The sequence below is a fragment of the Rissa tridactyla genome, chromosome 2 (assembly GCF_028500815.1).
Source record: "Rissa tridactyla isolate bRisTri1 chromosome 2, bRisTri1.patW.cur.20221130, whole genome shotgun sequence".
Classification (NCBI taxonomy): domain Eukaryota; kingdom Metazoa; phylum Chordata; class Aves; order Charadriiformes; family Laridae; genus Rissa; species Rissa tridactyla.
Window position 1 is genome coordinate 16,995,165 of NC_071467.1, and position 20,751 is coordinate 17,015,915.

At 40.1% G+C, this 20,751-nt stretch overlaps 1 protein-coding gene across 7 annotated transcripts in view; it reads left to right on the forward strand.

The window, feature by feature from the left end:
- The window catches only part of TRPS1 (transcriptional repressor GATA binding 1), a 218,374-nt gene extending 207,097 nt beyond the window's left edge, over positions 1-11,277 (forward strand). For all 7 annotated transcript variants that reach the window (XM_054190520.1, XM_054190526.1, XM_054190527.1 and 4 more), the window contains one exon: positions 5,017-11,277. In XM_054190520.1, the coding sequence (XP_054046495.1) occupies positions 5,017-6,078 (1,062 nt within the window). In that variant the 3' untranslated portion in view covers positions 6,079-11,277. The remainder of the gene's footprint in view (positions 1-5,016) is intronic.
- The last annotated feature ends 9,474 nt before the right edge of the window (positions 11,278-20,751 follow it).

Genomic DNA, 20,751 nt, shown 5'->3' on the forward strand with positions numbered 1-20,751 from the left:
TTTCCTTTCAGTTCTCTTCCCTCTTTTATTCTTGACAGTAATTTTCCTGGAGATATGGGGTGGTGGGTTTTTTTGTTCTCTTTTCTACAGTTCTTATAGTCTGCTGGAGGATTCTGAAAACATAAGGAAGCTACTCACTTGATGGCACTCATCACTTGGTGAGGGGAAGATTCACCATCCCTCAGGATCAAGCAGGGAATAAGTAATAATCATGGACTGTCTATATTGCTTTTCATCTTATTGACACTTGGCTTGATCCTGAAAGATGTTGAATTCTCTGGTCCAAGTCCAGGAAAGCCATGCTTAAGTGTTTCCTTGGATCAGTGCCAAAACGCTCAGAATCTTCTAGGTTAAGACCCACTAGTTAAATATTATAATAGAAGCACATGGCAGAGACAGGTGACCAAGATGTTATTGTAATTAATTAATCTTTACAACATTCCCATGAAGTTTAAAAGTGTTACTATTTTTCAGAAATAGAAACTGAGGCAGCCTTTGTGAGTTTGACAAGGAAACATAACAATTCAGGCTTCAGCCCAAATCAGAAATCTGTGTTGTGGCTGAGAATGCATATTTTTAAAAAAATTTTCAGAAATTCCCTTTTCAGGGGCAAAAAAAAAAAAAACAGTCACTTAGGAAACTGTATTTCAAATGCAGTAAGACTCCCAAGTGCCTGTGCCTATTTTTCTTAAATTTGAGGTGTAAGCTTCTAAATCAATTAGTAGTTTCTGTGAATTTTACCCTTCATCTTGTGTACAGGCCATATAACAATCCTGTTTACTCAAGATACTCCAGACAGCCCACTTAATAAGTAAGATTCCAGTTTTCGAAAGCAGCAAGACCATCACCAGTCTGAAAGGTTACCTCTGTTTGCCATGTGCTGTCATTCTGAGGACAATAACGGTTTTTAAGCTCCAGAATAACCCAGACAGTCAGATAGCATCCAAGCGGGAGAAGATGGACTAATGCACGATCTCTGGCCAGCATCTTGGCCAAGTTTTGCTGAAAGTATCATCTTCTGGAGATCTCTCAAAGTTCTAGGTATAACGTCTAATTCAAGGAAACTGATCAGTGGTAAGCATCCACAAAGATGTTAAGGACAGTTTAGCATTTTAATGTTAAATTGACATTTGAGTTCAGTTATTTGTAGAGCTTCAATTCACAGCCCCCATTTTCCTTTTTCTTAATATACTTTTCTGAACTATAGCGTTGGACCTTACCATGATTATTAGCATATCTTACTGAATAGATAAAAGCTACAAGAATCAGTTTTGAATTCAAACATGTAGCTCAGATAGTGCTTATGAACCAGTAGGAATAAACTGGTGTGCTTCCAACAATAATAATTAGCAATACAATGTCAAACTTTATTTTATGCATATAGAAAGGGAGAAGCTGACACTATCTTTTAGCTCCGCTGTTCAAGCATGGCGATAAGCTGTCATTCAGTGGACATTTGACATTAATATCTTCAATTGAACTTTGACCAAGCAAATGCAAAGAATTTAATTAAGCCTCCACTCTGCTGTGGTACGACAGCAATTGTAAGTTGGTGTCTGAAATAATCAAACACATCTCTCCTTTGGGACACCTTTTGGGACAGTCCCATGCAAAAGCATGCTCTTTAGACTGGCACCAGAAAGATGAAAGTTTCTTTTATCTGTCTGCCTGCCTAGCTATCTGTCTCTTCATGAAAAATTACAAGTATTTGTCATGTATGTTACTGAGTTAAGAAGTCTGGGAAGATGCAGTTATTAGGTTGAGGTCTGAAACTATAAAAGTTCAAGGGAATAGAACTGTTCCATCTATGGGTCACCCAGTTAAACTAAATTATGCTACACAGCTCAGTAAAATTTGCCTGCAGTAGGTTTGCACATTTCATAGCTCCCTTTTGATTGGATTATCACGACCTAGAACTACTGGCCTCATTACCTCAAGAATGTGTATTATACATTTGTCTCTAAGGCCCCTTTTTAACCTGTATTTAATAATAAGAAAAAAATATGGTCTGTCAGATACTACTAGGTGGTTGTGACTGACAAATGTTAAGATGGTAGTGATTTCTGCTGTAAGTCACATTTCCATTTCTATGATACCCTTGAATAATTTTTCAACATATTTTCAAAAATGTTGAATCAGTCTAGGGGTCATTTACATGTAACTTGCCAGGTTTTTTCACATTTCTTTCCTCTAATGCAGACAACTATGTGAAGAAATGTGTAATATTCCAATGGTCAATTATTATAATAGTTCTAGTGAAAAAAGTGCTTCCAGTTCACTGCAAACATATATATAATATTCACATTTGCTGACAGAGAAAGGTATATCCCTTGTCTCCCCAGAATCATGAATATGACCATTTATATTGTAGTGCTGTTCCTCATTTTTAATAGCTCTAACTCGGTCATGGAAAACTAGATTTTGTTCCATAGTGATTCCTTGGCCACATCTTCGGACTACTTCAGTGAGGAGTTACAGCATATTATTCTAGGATTAGACATACATGATCTTCTAGTGAAGAGATCACCTCAGTTTCCCATGGTCTCTAGGAAGTGAAATCACAATAATTTACTGAGCTATTTGTTGAATTTTGTAAATTTTTTAATTACTCATATATTTGGGTTAGAGAGATTGCCATTGATACAGAGATGGAAAAAAAAATCTTTGTAATCATATATTACGTATAACATATAATTAATGATCTGACATAGGGCAGTTAAAAAGTAAAATTCTGGTAATATTTCCACAATTTTCTAAATTTAGTGCCCCATTGAAAATCAAGAGGAGAGCTTAAGCTTTTCTGCCTGCCTCAGTTGCAGCCAAATACAGAGTATTTCCATCTGCACCTTGCTACCATGAGTAAGAAAAATGGAGTAGCTTTACTCCACTGAGTAGTCTGTTTTAATCAGCTAAAGACTATTCAGATGAGTACAGTCATTTGCATGCTGAAGGTTTTTTAAGTTGGACCTACAGCCTTTAACTCCTAGTGGCACGTAAACTTGGAAGATCCTGAGCTACAAATGAGTGTGTGAGGGTCCTTAATTAAAGGTACGAAGATGTCTCTTTTAACTACCTCTGAGATCAGACTTCATGCCTGTAGCTTGAAGAGTGAGACTAAAAGTATTTCCAAACTGTTGAATGGTAATCTGGAAGCCACATGAAAATGCTCTGTAGTGTATAAATAAAATTTTAATAAGAGCAACGTCAACAGCATTGTAAGATCTCACACAGCATGTCAGTATGATGGTGTTACAATTGTCATAAAAAGGTGAGGAAATTACAATGAGCTGGTAATAAAGAGTATATACTTATGCGTATTAATTGTCTATTGATTCTGCAAACTATAAATGTTATTTGCATAGACTTTACATAGAAAATATTCTAATTTTATCTAAACGTGATTTTGCCTCAACTTTGATCTGTTTGAGGAGGCTGGCTCAAGGTGCTGTTTTTCTGCTAAGTTTAAATTTTGCTTATTAAAAATCTAAATCAAATGTATATTTCTTCTGACTTAGAGTTTTAATAGAAAGTAAAATCTTAACAAGTAGCTGCACTGCCTAAAATGTAGTTAAGCATTAAGAAAGAGCCAACCTCAGGGAAATAAATAGGTGAAAGAGGAGAGGAAGACGGCAAGTCAAAAGAGAAACTAGATCCCTACAAATAGGAGAGTGAGTGCTCTTCCAGCTCAGGATATTTTTATATTAATTCAAAGCTATGAATATATATAAATTATGTCACATTCAAGGAATAAATTGTTTTGGGTATTGACTATAGGCCAAAATTTAATCTGCACTTTAAAACAATGTTAAAAAAGAGAATTTCCAAATAAACATATAAGTGGAATACTGTGTGGGGTACTTTTCTGGCCTCCAACCAAAACAGAATTATGTGTGCATTTGGGTGAGACAAATGGCAACTGCCAGCACACCAAACTGAATGACTTTTGGGTAGTTTTTGTTGTTTTAACATCTGCCCAGCAGAGCAACACATACCAACATTACAGCACCATCTTTCATTCACATACCATGCCCTTCCTGTTGAGGGGCCTTTCAAAGAGGCCTGGCTGCTGTCCTTCCTCATACTAGTTTTTTTCTTCAAGCAAAAGTATCTTCGCCTCTCATCTAAATAGGCCACCTACCCTGAGCTGGTGTGGGGAAGAAGCAAATGGGAACAGAAGTCCTCACTTCGTTCTTGCCTCTGCCTCTTCCTTGATGCTTTTTTCTTTACAGACCCTTTTTTCCCCATCTTCAGGGGACACCTTCTCTCCCTCATGACTTATTAGCACAACATCAATAACATTTAGAAAGAAATACAGGAGGGATAAAGGAGGGGGATTTGGTACCAAAGTCCCAGGTAGACCTTTTGGTGCTTAGGAAAACATTTTTCCTTGGCTTTCTTCTCCGTCTGTCTTAGTCCCTTTCCAGCCACCATCATCCCACTCACCACCACTGCAGACCTGCAGCCCTTTTGCTGGGTGACAGCAGTGGTGGTCAGCAAGCTGTGTATTTGCATGCATTTTCTATCTGTGTCAAAGCAGGGTGGGTATCAAGGTAAGTGTTACCCAATTTTTGTCATAGTTTGATCTGGGCAAACCTCTGCCTGATACCAGCTCTGGTGACAAGGTGCACAGATTAACACTAGTGCACAGGGCCGTGCATCTCCCACCTCATCCCCAGCTCCCAGCACCCTCTTTCAGTGTCTCTCCCCCAGAATTTTTCAGGAGTAAGGGGTAATAAATGCTTTGACAGCTTGGATACTTCATGTTTTTTTAAGCAAACAGGTATAGTACGTCTAAGGCAGTTGACTTAGTTTGATAAAACAAACCAATTCATAGTTTACTTTTAGCATGAGGAGCCAGGAACCAGCATTTGGGTTTAAATTTGGTTATTCCCATAAAACACTTAGAATATAGCTCTTCAGAAAAGAAAAGATAAATTCGTGTGAACGTGATCTTGCAGATTTGTTTAACGTGTCTTTCTTTTTTCCTTTTGTCCATTCTGTGTGTGTTCCATACAGACTCCCAGGCCTTTAAACATCATTAAGCAGAACAATGGTGAGCAGATCATTAGGAGACGAACAAGAAAGCGCCTTAACCCGGAGGCACTTCAGGCTGAGCAGCTAAACAAACAGCAGAGGGGTAGCAGTGAGGAACAAGTCAATGGAAGTCCCTTAGAGAGGAGGTCAGAGGATCATTTACCTGAAGGTCATCAGAGAGAAATTCAGCTTCCCAGCCTCAGTAAATATGAGGCCCCAGGTTCATTGACTAAAAGCCATTCTGCTCAGCAGCCAATATTGGTCAGCCAAACTCTGGATATTCACAAAAGGATGCAACCTTTGCACATTCAGATAAAAAGTCCTCAGGAAAGTACTGGAGACCCAGGAAACAGTTCATCGATATCAGAAGGGAAAGGAAGCTCAGAGAGAGGCAGCCCGATAGAGAAATACATGAGACCTGCGAAACACCCAAACTATTCACCACCTGGAAGCCCTATTGAAAAATACCAGTACCCACTTTTTGGACTTCCATTTGTACACAATGACTTTCAGAGTGAAGCTGACTGGCTGAGATTCTGGAGTAAATATAAGCTGTCTGTTCCTGGGAATCCACACTACTTGAGTCATGTGCCTGGCCTACCAAATCCTTGCCAAAACTATGTGCCTTATCCCACCTTTAATCTGCCTCCTCATTTTTCAGCTGTCGGATCAGACAATGACATTCCTCTAGATTTGGCGATAAAGCATTCCAGACCTGGGCCAACTGCAAATGGTGCCTCCAAGGAAAAGAATAAGGCACCACCAAATGTAAAAAATGAAGGTCCCTTGAATGTAGTAAAAACAGAGAAAGTTGATAGAAGTACTCAAGATGAACTTTCTACCAAGTGTGTGCACTGTGGCATTGTCTTTCTGGATGAAGTGATGTATGCTTTGCATATGAGTTGCCATGGTGACAGTGGACCTTTCCAGTGCAGCATATGCCAGCATCTTTGCACGGACAAGTATGACTTCACAACTCACATCCAGAGGGGCCTACACAGGAACAATGCACAAGCTGAAAAGAATGGAAAACCTAAAGAGTAAACCTTAGCACTTAGCACAATTAAACAGAAATAGGTTTCCTTGATGGGAATTCAATAGCTTGTAATGTCTTGTGAAGACCTATAAAGCACTTCATATAGAGAGCATGCCTTATCCAATATTAAATCCCTTGTTCTTTTTTTTTTTCCTTTTTCTTCTTTATTTTTTTCCTTTTTTTTCTTTTTTTTTTTTTTTCCTTTTAAATGAGTGGGTTACCAAGAAAAAAAGAACAGTTGGATGGTGGCCAGAAGGGGGAGAAGATAATTATATGGGACACGGCCCACCAAAGCTAGCCAGAATGCAGTGAATCATGGCGAATAACCTTGAGAAAATTTTACCGGACAATTAATACCTTTGCTATTGTGTAAGAGACGTAACTGGCAAGAGTGCAAAGATGTGTATATGTATATACTGCTGCAGGGGTATAGTGAACATATGCACATTGTATATAAGAACTAGACTTGTTAAATATACAGGTGTTAAAAGGTCATTTCTTTTCTTTAATTTGGGCTAATTCCTGCCCTACAACATGCCTTAGGATCACTTTGTCCTCAAAGCTTTGGCAGCAATTTTCATCTAGATGTTTCTCAGACTCAGCTGATTTTTAGCTACCACTTTATCACTACATTCTTTCTGGCACACTTTAGTCTAGGAAAACCGTTTTGTGCAAGTGAAGTCTCTAATACAGAAGCCACACTCCGGGTTTAATTTGCATAGAACAAGGTAACCTGCTGTATTTTATTTTAATATATTTTTAATATATTACATTTCTAAACCTTAAAGTCTAAGGTTACTTCTCCACAGGCTTAACATTGCTATACGTACCGATCAATCCCTTCAGTAGACTTATACCAGCTTTTGCTAAGTAGCATTAAATGTCTTCATAGTACTTTTTAATACTTAAAGCTTTGTAAAAACTATCCATGAAGGGAAAGCTCCTCAGCATAACTGCTCAGGGAAATAGGGCTAAATAACTAAATATTAAATAATTGGTTAAAGGTGCTGTTAGACGAGCCTCCATGCTTGCTACAAGGGTGTACAAGAACTGACTTTAATCATTTTCATTATAGTGTCCCAACCAGTAGTTTATTATTTTGCCACAGGGATGTAGAAGATATTACAAGCTACTGGATGCACTGTCAGATTAACTTATTTCATTAAAGAAGTTGGGAGAACAAATAGAAAAAAACCTTATTTTTCTAGTAAATATTAATGTATTACATTTCAAATAATGGTGCCTGACATATTGAATAATTATTTTCTACAGTGTACGTATGCAACAAAGATATTCCATCATGCATTAGAGTCAGTTCTGGCTCTGCCTCGCTGTTTACATTTGCAAATGTAGCAAACAAGGTAATGAAGCAACTATTTCTATTGCAGTAGGTATCTTTTTTTCTGTGTGTGTGCATTAAAGTTGTAAACGATAACATGAAATGAATGAAATTTGTTGATATTAATGGTATGGAAAAACAAGAAGGAAATGAAAATATTTTTATGCCTACTTAGGAAAAAAAGGGTAGCACTATTCATTCCAAGTACTTTTGTATTCTTAAGCTCTTAACTCACATTGTTATGCTTAAAATGATAAACATATATCCTCTTTTTATTGCTTTGTCTGTGTTTCAGATGAAACATTTCAGAAATTATTTTGATAAGTGCTGTTTGACGATGCAGCACTGATGTTTTATTGCATTCTGTAGTAGCATTGCACTCCATTTTTACAATATTACGCAGTTGCTTTTTTGTTTTGTTTGGGTTTGTTTCTTTTTCGCAGTGCAGGGTCTTAGTTCCTTATGGTTGGATGGCAGGTGTAGCTCAGCTGGTTCATGAATGTTGCAGCGAATGAAGTTTAAAATGTCTTTCTGATATTATGTTGTCTTTTATTTCTCCATTCATGCATTTTATTTTTTAAAATGTTCTATAAAAATATTTCTGGACTAAGTCCTCACTTGAGATTATATGTAAAGGGTCCTATTCTGATCTCACTTACATGCCGCCTTTCTCAGATTTTCATGTAATTGAAACTAAAGCATCATAAAAAAAAAAAGTTCTTGTATTTAACTTACCTGAATCTTACCACTTTCCCTTCTAGAATTTGGTGCACTTATGAGATACTTAACCAGATAGACAGGGAGGTGGAAGATTAAAGGAGAGGTGATAGGAAATGTCTTATAGGGGTTGGCAAAAGGAAAACCAAGGGAGGAACTGGCCTAAACGTTCAGCACTTTGATAGTCTTTTGAAAAATGATGTGCCTAAAGCAGCCGGCAATGAACATCACCATGCATGAGAAGCACTTACACAGCTGATCACCAAAGGTCTTGCTGACCTTGGCAGTATTTTAGGTGTTACATTTTCACACGGATGAAACGTTATTGCACAGTTTCTCTGATTTGTTAGGCACAGACAGGCTGTTGTTCAGCATGAGGCTTGCATTCCTTCCTGCTCCACCCATTGCTTCTATACTGGTGAGCAGCGTATGGAAAATCCCGCTCAATCTGTTCACGGTTGAGTTCTATAACCCTTCAATAGTGTTCTAGGTTAGCAAAGGATATTGGGCCACATTCTTCTTCTTCTATGTTTTAGATGAATCTCCTGCTTGATACCAGTGCCGGACAAAGTCTGGTTATGTTTTTACTATTGTTCTCCAATAATAAGTTCTGACTTGGTTTTTGTGGATTTATTTTTGTTGGGTATTTTTTTGTTTCTTTTTTTTTCTGTGGGGACTGAAATAGATTGCCCTCGTTTTGTTACGTCAGGGTCCAGTGTGTGTCCTTTTCAGCTTTTCCAAGAAACATGTTAGACTCACTAAGCAGTGATTTTGTTGGCTTCAGAGGTAGCTGGCTGCCGGTTATCAGTAGTTACTGGTTTGACTTACTTCTTCTAAGACCTACCAGCTCCTGTGGCTTCTTCATTGATGGAAGCTGCATCTTCATGGCAAAATATTTTATGGGGGACATGCGCATTGTAATACTTGAGCACCACCCTGTACTTCATAACACCTCTTGCTAAACTCAGAAGCAGAGGCCAATAACAGGAAATACACATATCAAGGTTTGGGGATGAGGAGAAATGAAATCTCGTGAGTGCAAAGAACAAGACAGATTTTTGAATATTAATATTGCACACCTAGGCGGTGCAAATAAAATTTGAAAGAATTTCGTTGTTCTTGCCATGACATATTGAGATGTTCTAAGATTTCTGCTTTGTAAGAAATGGGATTTTGCCATAGCCTGTTCTCTTTGATTGGGGTGGGGGGAGCACAGTTTTGTTTTGTAACAGAGAGGTGACTCCATCCTTCTTCCAGACCCCCTCACAATGGATATTAATCAAAAGAAAAATAAATCCTGACATTGAAGAAGAATAATCTTATTTAATAACTCTCAGGTAGAAACCAATGTTAGCACACGCAAGTAATTACTTCACCTGCTGCATTTTGATCAACTTACAGCACTAAAAATTAAACTTTCAAAGAAACATACTTTGTTTTCAACTTCTCAGTGTCTTCGGGGTGTTGTACGTCTTTTACTAAGGAATGGTAGTTTGAGATCTTAAAATGTATCTCAAATTGGACCACAAAATAAGTGGATGGTTCAGCACCAGAGGATTTGTGGTGCCTGTCATCAGTCCCTGCAGAACAGGAACAATGATTCCATTAACGCTCTCTATAGAGGGAACCCTCATGCAGCATTTTCCGCAAACCAGCCTGTCTCTAAGCTATCACTTCGCGGCTGCTGCCCTCTAGGTTAATGCAGCAGGAGACCAAGATTTTCCAGAGCACAGTTTGGGTTCAGGTGGGAAACTCAGAGTGTTTTCCAAAAGAAGTTCTCCACCTGATTGACACTCTGCTGGCGTAACTCCCCCCTTAACTTTTCGTGGATCATTCAGAAAGGGAGGGAGGAACACTGGATACTTCTATCTCGGTTTTGCCTAAAAAATGTACTGTTGCACATGGTGACAGTTCTAAAGAGAGAGAACATAGATACCTCTCAAAAAAACTGAGGCTCGCTGTGGGTGAGAGATTTTTGCAGTTAGAAGGGCAGCGGGACAAAAGTGACGGATGCTGATTGTATACAGTGCTGAAAGGTAGTGGTTGTGCAGTGGGGAGACCTGATTTGGCAACTATACATTAGTACTCAGTTCAGGCATGGACTTTCAAGTCCATCTTTGGACCAGACAGTGTTGCTTTGTAGTCTTAACTACTTGCTTTATGTGCTAAGGTTGTTGTCTACCATCTGTTTTTTGCCCAGGATGTCTAAATATATTCCCGTTCTTGCTCCTGTATTGATTTTTCTTGTCTGACTTAACATGTTAATTCCTAATACTGGTCAGGAAAAGCCAAAGAGATTAGAAGTTCGCTTCTGTTCAGCCAGAAGGGTAGATATATTTCCTTCTGCTTCTGTGGAGACAGTTATGCTTGGCAAAGAATAGCGAGCAATTTGTCGACGTATCCCAAGTGTGATAAGTGAGAAATCCCTTCTTAACTTTTTTATAAAGTTAAGATGGGCCAAGTAGAATGATTTACATAATTTCCTCACCCCAGAATAGGATTCCTCCCTACCCTCTTCAATTTCATTTTATTCAGACAGCTCTGGAAAGCTGGCAGTTGGTGAGATGCTACCTATATAGTAATCACATATACCCCAATTTACCCCTTTTTAAGAGGATAAAAGACAATGATTTAATTGCTGCCAGCCAGATAAATACCAGTTTCATTTGTTTTTAGAGTACACTTAGTAAAATAAAATTCTTAGAATAAACATTGTAACAGCAACCACAGTTTTTTTTCCATTCCTATCATTTTGGCCTCTGAGCTTTATGTAAAAGGAGAACAGGAGAAAAGGAAACATCTCAAAATGCCATTGTAAATTTAGCTTATAGAAAATTCACCAGCAGGAAAAGGAAAAAAAAAAAAAAGTACTTCATAAAGAATGACTTCATGTTGCTAAAAACCATCATTAAACTTGTAGCCCTGATTTGACTCTAGAATGTTGGCTCTTAATGTTTTGTCCTTACAACACATGGATGTGTTTTTTGTTTTGTTTTGTTTCGGGTTTTTTTGTTTTGTTTTGTTTTGTTTTTTGGTTTTCATAGTGCATGTTCATTTCTACTCACAAACATGTTCTTGGTGTATTTCTTATGCAAACAATCTTCAGGCAGCAAAGATGTCTGTTACATCTAAACTTGAATAATAAAGTTTTACCACCAGTTATAAATCAGATTCATGTCATTGTTTCTGGGGAGAATGTAATGTCATAGTGCTACTACACCATAGTGGGGTTGGGGAGGAAAACAGCCCGGAGTCGAGCTGCTCTGAGAGCACGAAGGGGCCTGACAGCGTCTGTGAGTAATGGCTGGTGATTACAGCTGAAGGGCAAAGGCAGAATTCCCCAAATGGTAAATGCATGAAAAGAGAGGAGCTCCTTCAAAAACAGATTAGCCCTATTGCAATCCTACATTAAGGACTCTAGATGTGATCCAAAACTCATTCAAGTTAATGACAGGATTTAGAGTGAAAGTCTGTTTCAGTGGGGTTTGAACTTTTTTCAGTACTCCAGCAGCCTGGCATTACATTACTGGTTTTATTCTCCTGTCCCAAGGAGAAGCAAATATTGGAATAATTTTGAGAAATTATGTAAGAAAGGCTGATACTGAAATGTGATCAGTACCCCAGGGTTACTAATTCTACCTTTCAGACAAAGTCCATGGTGGTCTTTAAATAAGCCCTGATACGCAGGACTGCGGTTTCACATCATGCCCAGAACTCTTCCAGGAAATCCTGCTGGCTCCCATCGCGCAGGTTACTGACCCAGTGGTGACTCGAGAACAGAGCGTGCCACCTACAACGTTGCCACCACCACTTCCTCCAGCAACCTCGGAGGTTTCACGAATCGAAGCACTGACCAAATCGGCTCAGCTTGGCATTTCTGTTCGGATGAGCTCACAGCCCAGGGTGGTATGGCGCCCGGCCATCATTTCCATTATGCTGTAATTTCCTTTCTCCATAGGTTTTGTCTCATCTCCATGGTTGAGAGACTGTTCACTCTCATACAAAATACTGGTTTAAAGTCATACAAAATGGTAAAATCTGTTTATAATGCTAGAGTACAAATGTTCTAGAGCTTAATTTTAAAAGCACCCTGCCAGAAATAACTTCCCCCTGTAATTCGTTCTTCCAGTGAATTCAGATGCAGACCCTATGCATTTTCAGTCTCTTTAATTTCCTGAGATTAATAAAAATAATAACTGCAGTAAAGAAAAAAAAAAGAGGAAAAAAAAGCTTTCAAAGGCAGGCGGAACCAGTTTTGGAGACATCAACTTTATGCTTAATCTTTATCGATTTTGATAAAGATGCTATATGCAAAAGCTAGTTGATATGCATTGTGTAAGACTGTATATATATATACACACACTCTCTCTATATGTAAGAATATATATAAACACTACACGTATACAGAGATATGCATATGTACACTTATATACGTCTGTATATCATACATATATACATCTGTATACATATATATATGTATGTGACAGATTTTTTTATATATATGTATGTACAGAGAAAGACAGTTAAATAGTCAAATATTTTCACCTGTTTTAAGAACATCTTTTGAGGATAACAAGATTTAATCCAAATTTACATTCTTGTTATAAAACTATCCCTGACCAATTCGGTCTGTCATGAATCAGAATTAAAAACAGTGTTTAATATCACACTTCTGTCTCCATATACTTATGTGAGCTCGTAATTGTAGGAGCTGATGACCTCAGATTTTCCTTTGTGGTTCTACTACTCGCATAGCTTGCGTACAGTGTTAATGTTATAACAGCAGCACCATGTGTAAGCAGCTCATATAAATGCACACTGACATTGTTATCAAGTCTTAATATGCGATTATAAGGTTTAAATTTGTGCCAAGAATCTGGGAACTTCTTGTTCTAGCAGCAGTGTCCTTGATTATTTCCTATTTAACTACTGCCATATCTTGGTACAGGTCAGAACTCTGTTGTCCCAGGTACAGCCAGGCCCCAAATATAAAAGATAATCCATCTGCTGGTAGCAGGTCCTGAACCTCATCAAAGAAGATTTATAAATGCATGAAGTTAAAAAAAGAAGTGTAGGAATAGGTGTTGATGCAGGAGAAAATGGTCAGAATGAGTAAGCAGTGTGCTTCATTCTGTCTGAAGGGGAAGTGCGGTGCTTTGAATATTATACTCTTAATAGAAGAAATGGGATACCTACCTTACAACCTTATTTATTTATGAATTACGGAAAAAGTAACTTTCACTTTGACACTGTCATTACACAACTGTGTTGACAGTGGGTGGGGATATAAGATCAACGAAACAGCAGAATGTCAGTGAAAGTGTTCAGTTTATGTGTCCATACTGGAGGTTTAACCGTGATGGGCAATTATACTAGACAGTTGGGACAATTGAAACCTGATGGAGGTAGAGTTTGTACTGACACCAGCTTCCCTTGATTTCCCTGAAGAGTTTGACTAATCCTTGTGTGCAGTACAAAAAGAATATCAGCTGGTCCTTTCTGTAAATGAAAGTGTCTCCTGCACATCCAAAAGAACAGAAGTGTCTTTCACACGTTGTGGTTAGGATGTCAGTGGAAGTGTCTGATTCACTTCCAAATGCTGCTGTGGAATTGACAGTTTAATGGTGAGATTGATACGGTGACAGTTCTGTCACCTACCTCCAAACAGCTCCATCAGCACCGATACAACGTAAGTAGAGTTGACCGGAGAAGAAATACGACCATTTAAAAGAACAGACAAGAAATACATTTAAAAAACAAAACAAAACACCTCAAAAACTTCTGTTACAACATTGTGTAAAGAGAATGTCTTAAATCTGCCACAGAAAGACCAAGGTTAACACTTTGTTTTGCAAAGGCAATACAGTTGCTGTGGCCTTATTTCCGAGTGGAGTAATTTCTTTTATGATTTGCAGTACAAAAAGCAAAGTCCCAACAGAAAGCTAGCTCTCTTCTCACTGTGGCATTCCTTTGAGAAAACAAGACAATAAAGGAGTGTAAAAAGGGATTAGGAAATCTTTATAAATTATAATTTCAAGGAAGGGAACTAGATATTTTCTTATCACATACTTTTGTTAAGAAAAATTCTTGCAAAGCAAAATGGGAATATTTCGTTTACCTTTTAATCAAAGTAAAGTATTTTTCTCCCTAATAGAATCTGATAAAACGGGAAATAGATTTCAGAGTATGAAAGTATGAGATGTGGAAGCCTTTCAAAAATGTAAGGTGATTTCTCAAAGTTAATGTTCCCTGAGGGTGGCATTCACACTGCGTACTTTGGACACCCAGCTGTAAATACACATTATGATCCTCATCTTCCTCCAGAGTCAGTCGAGCATTCAGAGCAGGAGCTTATTAGGTGTTCACAGCCACCCACTGGAGGGGTCCAGACTGGATGATCTCCGGAGATCCCTTTTAGCCTATAATTTTGTGATTATGAACATTCACAAATTTAGTCAATTTATGTTTCTCCCTTATGAGCATGATACATACGGTGGGGAGCAATTGGAGACAAAGGCCAGCAAAAAAAGGCCAACATCTGTAGATGGAAATGGTGGGGCATATCAAGAGCTCTCTAACACACAGGCCTTTGAGGCCAGAGCTCGATGCAAGTACAAAATACCCCATTAAACACATGGCTCTTAACTGAGGAGCACGAAGGCTCTTCCAGCTATTTACATTTCCATAATAACTCACTGCAATAAATCCCTGGTAATTATACATTAACGTCCACAATTAAACATAACATGCGAGACTGCTGACGCACTGGCATCACTGTCGTACTCGTCAACGTGTTTCTTTGGCTAACTTCTGTATTATCTATAGATCAAGCTGGGAATATTCACAGGTGTTGGATAATGGCTGTTTGCAAGGTTTTGTGGCTAGAGTGGTCCCTGGCACGCTTTGGCTGGGGGCAGCTACACACTTCAACCAGGTCCCGGGCACAGCGGGGGAGTTAGGACAGAGGAGACCGTTCCCAGTTCGCAGGGGAACGGGTACGAATGGGTCTGTGTTACTCGTACCTATTCCCTGTGGGATAGTTTTCCATCAGGAAGCACCAAGAGCCACAGGATACATCGTAAGCCACCCGCCACGCTGCTTCAGCACGTGGGCACATTTCGGGGGGCAGCAGGTTTGCAGGAAAAACTCTGTGCCAGTGTCCTCAGACCAGAGAATGGCCTTGACCATTTTTGATTTACTAACGTTGTCACTGCTTCTGTTCACTCATTCCCCATGTCCAGTGAGGGTGGCTGGGGCAGCTTTACCCGATATCTGCAATCTTTAAAGACAGAAGCACATTTAAATTCATCTTATGTACAGGCATTGACTTCAGGAAGGGGGAGATGTTTCCTGGCACTGGGTGGGGGGTAGTCTTACTATTATTTAGCTCAACTGTAGACAGAGCTATACAATATGTACATAATAGATGTCTGCACTTGATCAAGTAGATGATATTAGCTATATTCTGTTGTCTTACATTATAAACTTTGTGGGCAAATCTTCAGCTTCTAGTAATACAAATAAAGAGACAACAATAATGAACATTCCCATGCTTCCAGTTTCATAGAACAGAACATGGCCATTCTTTCCAAGCTGTTATAATTACCAAGACTTTTGAAACAACCCAGTTTTTCTTGCCCAGAAAAGGGCAAAGATTTATTTTTTTTTTTAATACAAAATGCTTCAGTGCTGTTGTGAAAACTTCTTTTCTCAAAAAGGACTTGTTTCAAAACATTTTTAGTGAGCTTTACTTAGAACTTAATAAGTTTTATTTCAACTCCCATTCTAGGAAGGTTTTGGTTTGACAGTAGAAAATCCCGATCTGTGTCTATGTTCTGCATTTAAATGAGTATTCTTGCTAGCCCTTTCACGGACACTACTCTACAAACAAATCCTAAACTGCCTTAATTATTTAGTAAAAAAAAAAATAAAATCTAGGTATAGCTTTTCAACAAATCATATAATTCTTGTCTTTAAAGATGCATTCGATCATTGTCTGACATCACCTACACATCTAAAGCCATAGATTGCTGCGATGCTTTTCATCATGATGACACTAAACATTATCCTCTTCTCGGTGTGCTAGACAGCTTTTCATGGAAAATACACAATTAACTGCTGTACACAACTTGTTTCAGATTAAGCAGAACAAAAAAGTACTACAGAAGATTAACTTACCTGCGCAGACCACCAAGTGTGCACTTAAGCCAGCTTTCTCCATTTCCTGAAGAGAGACTGTGCTGCTGGTGAGGAGACGTGGAATAACACAGAACTGCCTGAATTACTGGCACATGTGAAAGGGCAGGCTTTACCCTGCGTACAGTCTAAGATGATAAAGACATTTGGCAGCAGACCAACAGCAGAAAGCTTAAATATACAAAAAAGATAGGAATTTCAGATTGGAACATGAGGACTGGAAAAAATATTAAGGGAGCAAGAGTGAAATGTGTGGTTATATTTTAAAAAAACCTCAACAAAATATAACAGTGGTCAAATATGTACTTAATAAAGGTTAATCGTAATGAGCACATAAAACTATTTAGTGGCTGACGATAGCAAAGTTCCAGGGACTTTGGGAAGTGTTGGATTTGACCATTATTACGCAAGACATTGCCTGATTGCTAGCAACAGCCTTGGAAAAGACAGGGCCTTTTCTCATTCTCTATCAAGTGCCGGGGGCCACAGTTTCAGGAACGCTCCAAGCTGGAGATGCTGCCAAAAGAAGCAGTCCCACTCCTATCTGCCCTCTGCTGCTCTCTTCCTCCTACTGGCACAAGTATTTGTGTTTCCATGAGATGTACCAGATCGGGGGAGTAATTGTCTCCCACTTGCCCCTAAAAATGTGACTTTTAACCCCCATTAATTCCCTGATCCAGTTCCCAGCACAGTGACAAAAACACCTGTGTCAGCGGTAAGTATGTGGTGGTAAAATGAGCAGACAGTGATGTGGAAAAAGGCGGTATGGGGTTTTTCTTGGCAGCTAATGTCAGCCTAAAGTGTTTAGAAACCTACAGTCTAGGGGGCTGTGTTGGTCCTGGTTTAGAGCAGATTCTCAGCTGTGCATCAACACCAAATTTTGTTGCTCAATGTCTACATGCAGGGTGGGGATGAGGGGCAAAACCTCAACTGCAACACCCTGAAGACACAGAAGAAGCTTCTGTGAGAAGCTGCTAGAAGCTTCCCTTGTGTCCAGTAGATCCAATGTCAGCTGGCTCCAAGACGGACCCACCGCTGGCCAAGGCCGAGCCCATCAGTGACAGTGGTAGATTCTCCAGGGTAACATATTTATGAAGGGGGGGAAAAAAACTGTGCAACGGCAACTGCAGCCAGAGAGAGGAGTGAGAATATGTGAGAGCAACAACTCTGCAGACACCAAGGTCAGTGGAGAAGGAGAGGGAGGAGGTGCTCCAGACTCTGGAGCAGAGATTCCCCTGCAGCTTCTGGTGAAAACCATGGTGAGGCAGGCTGTCCCCCTGCAGCCCATGGAGGTTAACAGTGATGTAGACCATAGAATCACAGAATGGTTTAGGTTGGAAGGGACCTTAAAGATCATCTAGTTTCAACCCCCCTGCCGTGGGCAGGGACACCTCCCACTAGACCAGGTTGCCCAACCTGGCCTTGGTTGGGATGGGGCATCCACAAATTCTCTGGGCAACTTGTTCCAGTGTCTCACCTCAGACAGTTTCTTCCTAATGTCTAATCTAAATCTCCCTTCTTTCAGTTTAAAATCGTTACCCCTTGTCCTATCACTACACCCCCTGAAAAAGACTCCATCTCTCCTGTAGGCCCTGGAAGGCTGCTATAAGCTCTCACTGGAGCCTTCTCTTCTCCAGGATGAACAACCCCAACTCCCTCAGCTTGTCTTCATAGGAGAAGTTGATATAGGAGAGGATAGGGCTCCAGCCCTCTGATCATCTTCGTGGCCTTCCTCTGGACTCACTCCAACAGGTCCATGTCCATTCTGTGTTGGGGGCTCCAGAGCTGGACACAGTGCTCCAGGTGGGGTCTCACCAGAGCAGAGTAGAGGGGCAGAACCACCTCGCTTGACCTGCTGGCCACGCTTCTTTTCATGCAGCCTATCATGCAGTTGACTTTCTGGGCTGCACCCACCTGCAGCCGTGGAGGATCACATGCCAAGAGCAGGTGCCTGAAGGAGGTTGTGAACTGATGGGAAGCCTGCTCTGGAGCAGGCTCCTGGCAGGACCTGTGGACCTGTGGAGAGAGGAGCCCACGCTGGAGCAGGTTTGCTGTCAAGAGTTGTGATCCCTGGGGGGGGATCCATGCTAGAGCAGTCTGTTCCTGAAGGACTGCACCCCATGGAAGGGACCCACACTGGAGCAGTTCATGAGGAACTGCAGCCCGTGGGAAGGACTCATGTTGGAGAAGTTCATGGAGAACTGTCTCCCATGGGAAGATCCCCACACTGTAGCAGGGGAAGAGTGTGAGGAGTCCTCCCCCTGAGGAGGACGGAGTGACAGAGATAGCATGTGATGAACTGACCACAACCCCATTTCCCGTCCCCCTGTGATGTTCGGGGGGAGGAGGCAGAGAATTGGGAGTGACACTGAGCCCGGGAAGAAGGGAAGAGTGGGAGGAAGGGGTTTTAAGAATTGGGTTTATTTCTCATTATCCTTCTCTGATTTGATTGGTAATAAATTAAATTAATTTACCCCAAGTCTAGTCTGCTTTGCCGGTGACGGTAATTGGTGAGTGATCTTTCCCTGTCCTTATCTTGGCCCACAAGCCTTTCCTTATATTTTCTCTTCCCTGTCCAGCTGAGGAGGGCAGAGATAGAGTGGCTTTGGTGGGCACCTGGCATCCAGCCAGCGTCAACCCACCACAATGACTTAGCACAACTCTGTAGAGCTTTACAGGGCTGTGAAATGGGAAGGCTTGTGCACAGGAGGCCGTTACCAGCCCTCCCTGCTGAGGTGGACCTCTGAGAGCGGAGCAGGGAGAGGACTGAGGATGGGTGCATGAGTCTGGGGGTGTGGGGGGCACAGCAGTGCAGCACTCACTCGGACAGATCTGAGGATGCTGAATCTCCTTCATCTTCCTGTCGGGCACCTTCTGCTGCCCACATTATCCACTCTAATCCCATAGACTCACCCGTATCACGTCCTTGCACAACTCCACCAGCACCAGTCTCTGGCTTGTGAACTATTTTCACTGAGTAGAGAGGACAGAGGGAAACTGGGGAACAGAGAGGAAGTGGGAAAAATTAAGAACTACAGATCCCGAATACCAAAAACTCCCAGCACACTGTAGTAAATTTTAAAATTATAAGACTCCCTGAGGTCCCACTGAAAGCAGAGAAGCAGAAAGGAGAGAAGGAGCTACAGCCAAATATTACAGATCTGTAGCACTACTCTGTATATACTTTAAGCACATAGTCTTTAAAAATGAATATATTTTGCGACTCTACTTTAAAATAAATGACAGAACCTGCTTTTTCAACAGCTGAATGGCTAGCTTTTCCTGAAAATAGGACCTCTTTTTAAGGTATCTGAAATTGTGTGACTGAAACACATGGACAATCTTGGCCTAGAATATTTTAAATAACTTCCATAATTAATATCATGAGGATTTGAAGACTGGATAAAGAAGACAAAGCAGAGATACAGCAAACACACAACATGCTTTTTGTGTTATTGTGTCTGAGAGTTCATACCAATGAATCTTAAGGAGTGTGCAAGAAGGATTTATCTGTCTGCCTTCTTGTAGTGAGAGAAACCACAAGACCAACATATGAAATTCTGCTTTTCAATTTGGATTATGACAATTTTGCGTTTTATTTATAAAGTGAAAATTTCTGAAGGGATTACAGGATTTATTCACTGGGACGTCTTCAGAACCCCTTGAAATGTAGCTTTCCATAAAACATTCTGGGTGAGATATCCAGCATTGATTCTAGCAGAATTGAAAACAAACTTAGTCAATTAGAAAAGCACATGAAACTTAGGGTTGAAAAATATCAATATTTTAGCCAGCATCTGGAAAACCTATAATTCTTTCTCCTATGCTCACAAAATGTGAAGGAAGAAGACATGGTCTCATATTTATAGCAGTATTGCTTCACCAATATTGTGTTAAATGAGCCAGTTAAATGAACTTACCTGCAGAACTTGAGGATGTGGAGACTATTGCTTAGGTGCATGGAAGAGCATATGGAAATCTGAGACGCAACGACAAACCCCAGGCCCAGACATATATTGGGCTAAAGAATATCCCTCTTTCCCATTGCACTACTGAGGTAGCAGAAATGGAATATTTAACACCTTGATTTTTTTTTTGATCTCTCCCAAACTTTCCTACTTCCACTGACTGGATACCTGCTAGAGCTGCAGTCTACCCTTATTTTATTACCCTGAAGAACTGATGTCATTTAGTGAATGAAGATAATTTCCTGTAGATGATGGGTTTCCTTTGAGATTTCTTGTTTTAAGTATTGATTATTCCCAACCCTCTTTAATTCATAAAGCCTGGCCAGAGCACAGCACAAGGGAAGTAGGTCTGCCAATAATGGCCAAAGAGAAGATACACCATAAGCCTTTCCCAAAAACCAGACAGAAATTAACACTCCTCCCTTTCTTTCTCTCTTTTTTTTTCTTTTTTTTTTTTTTTA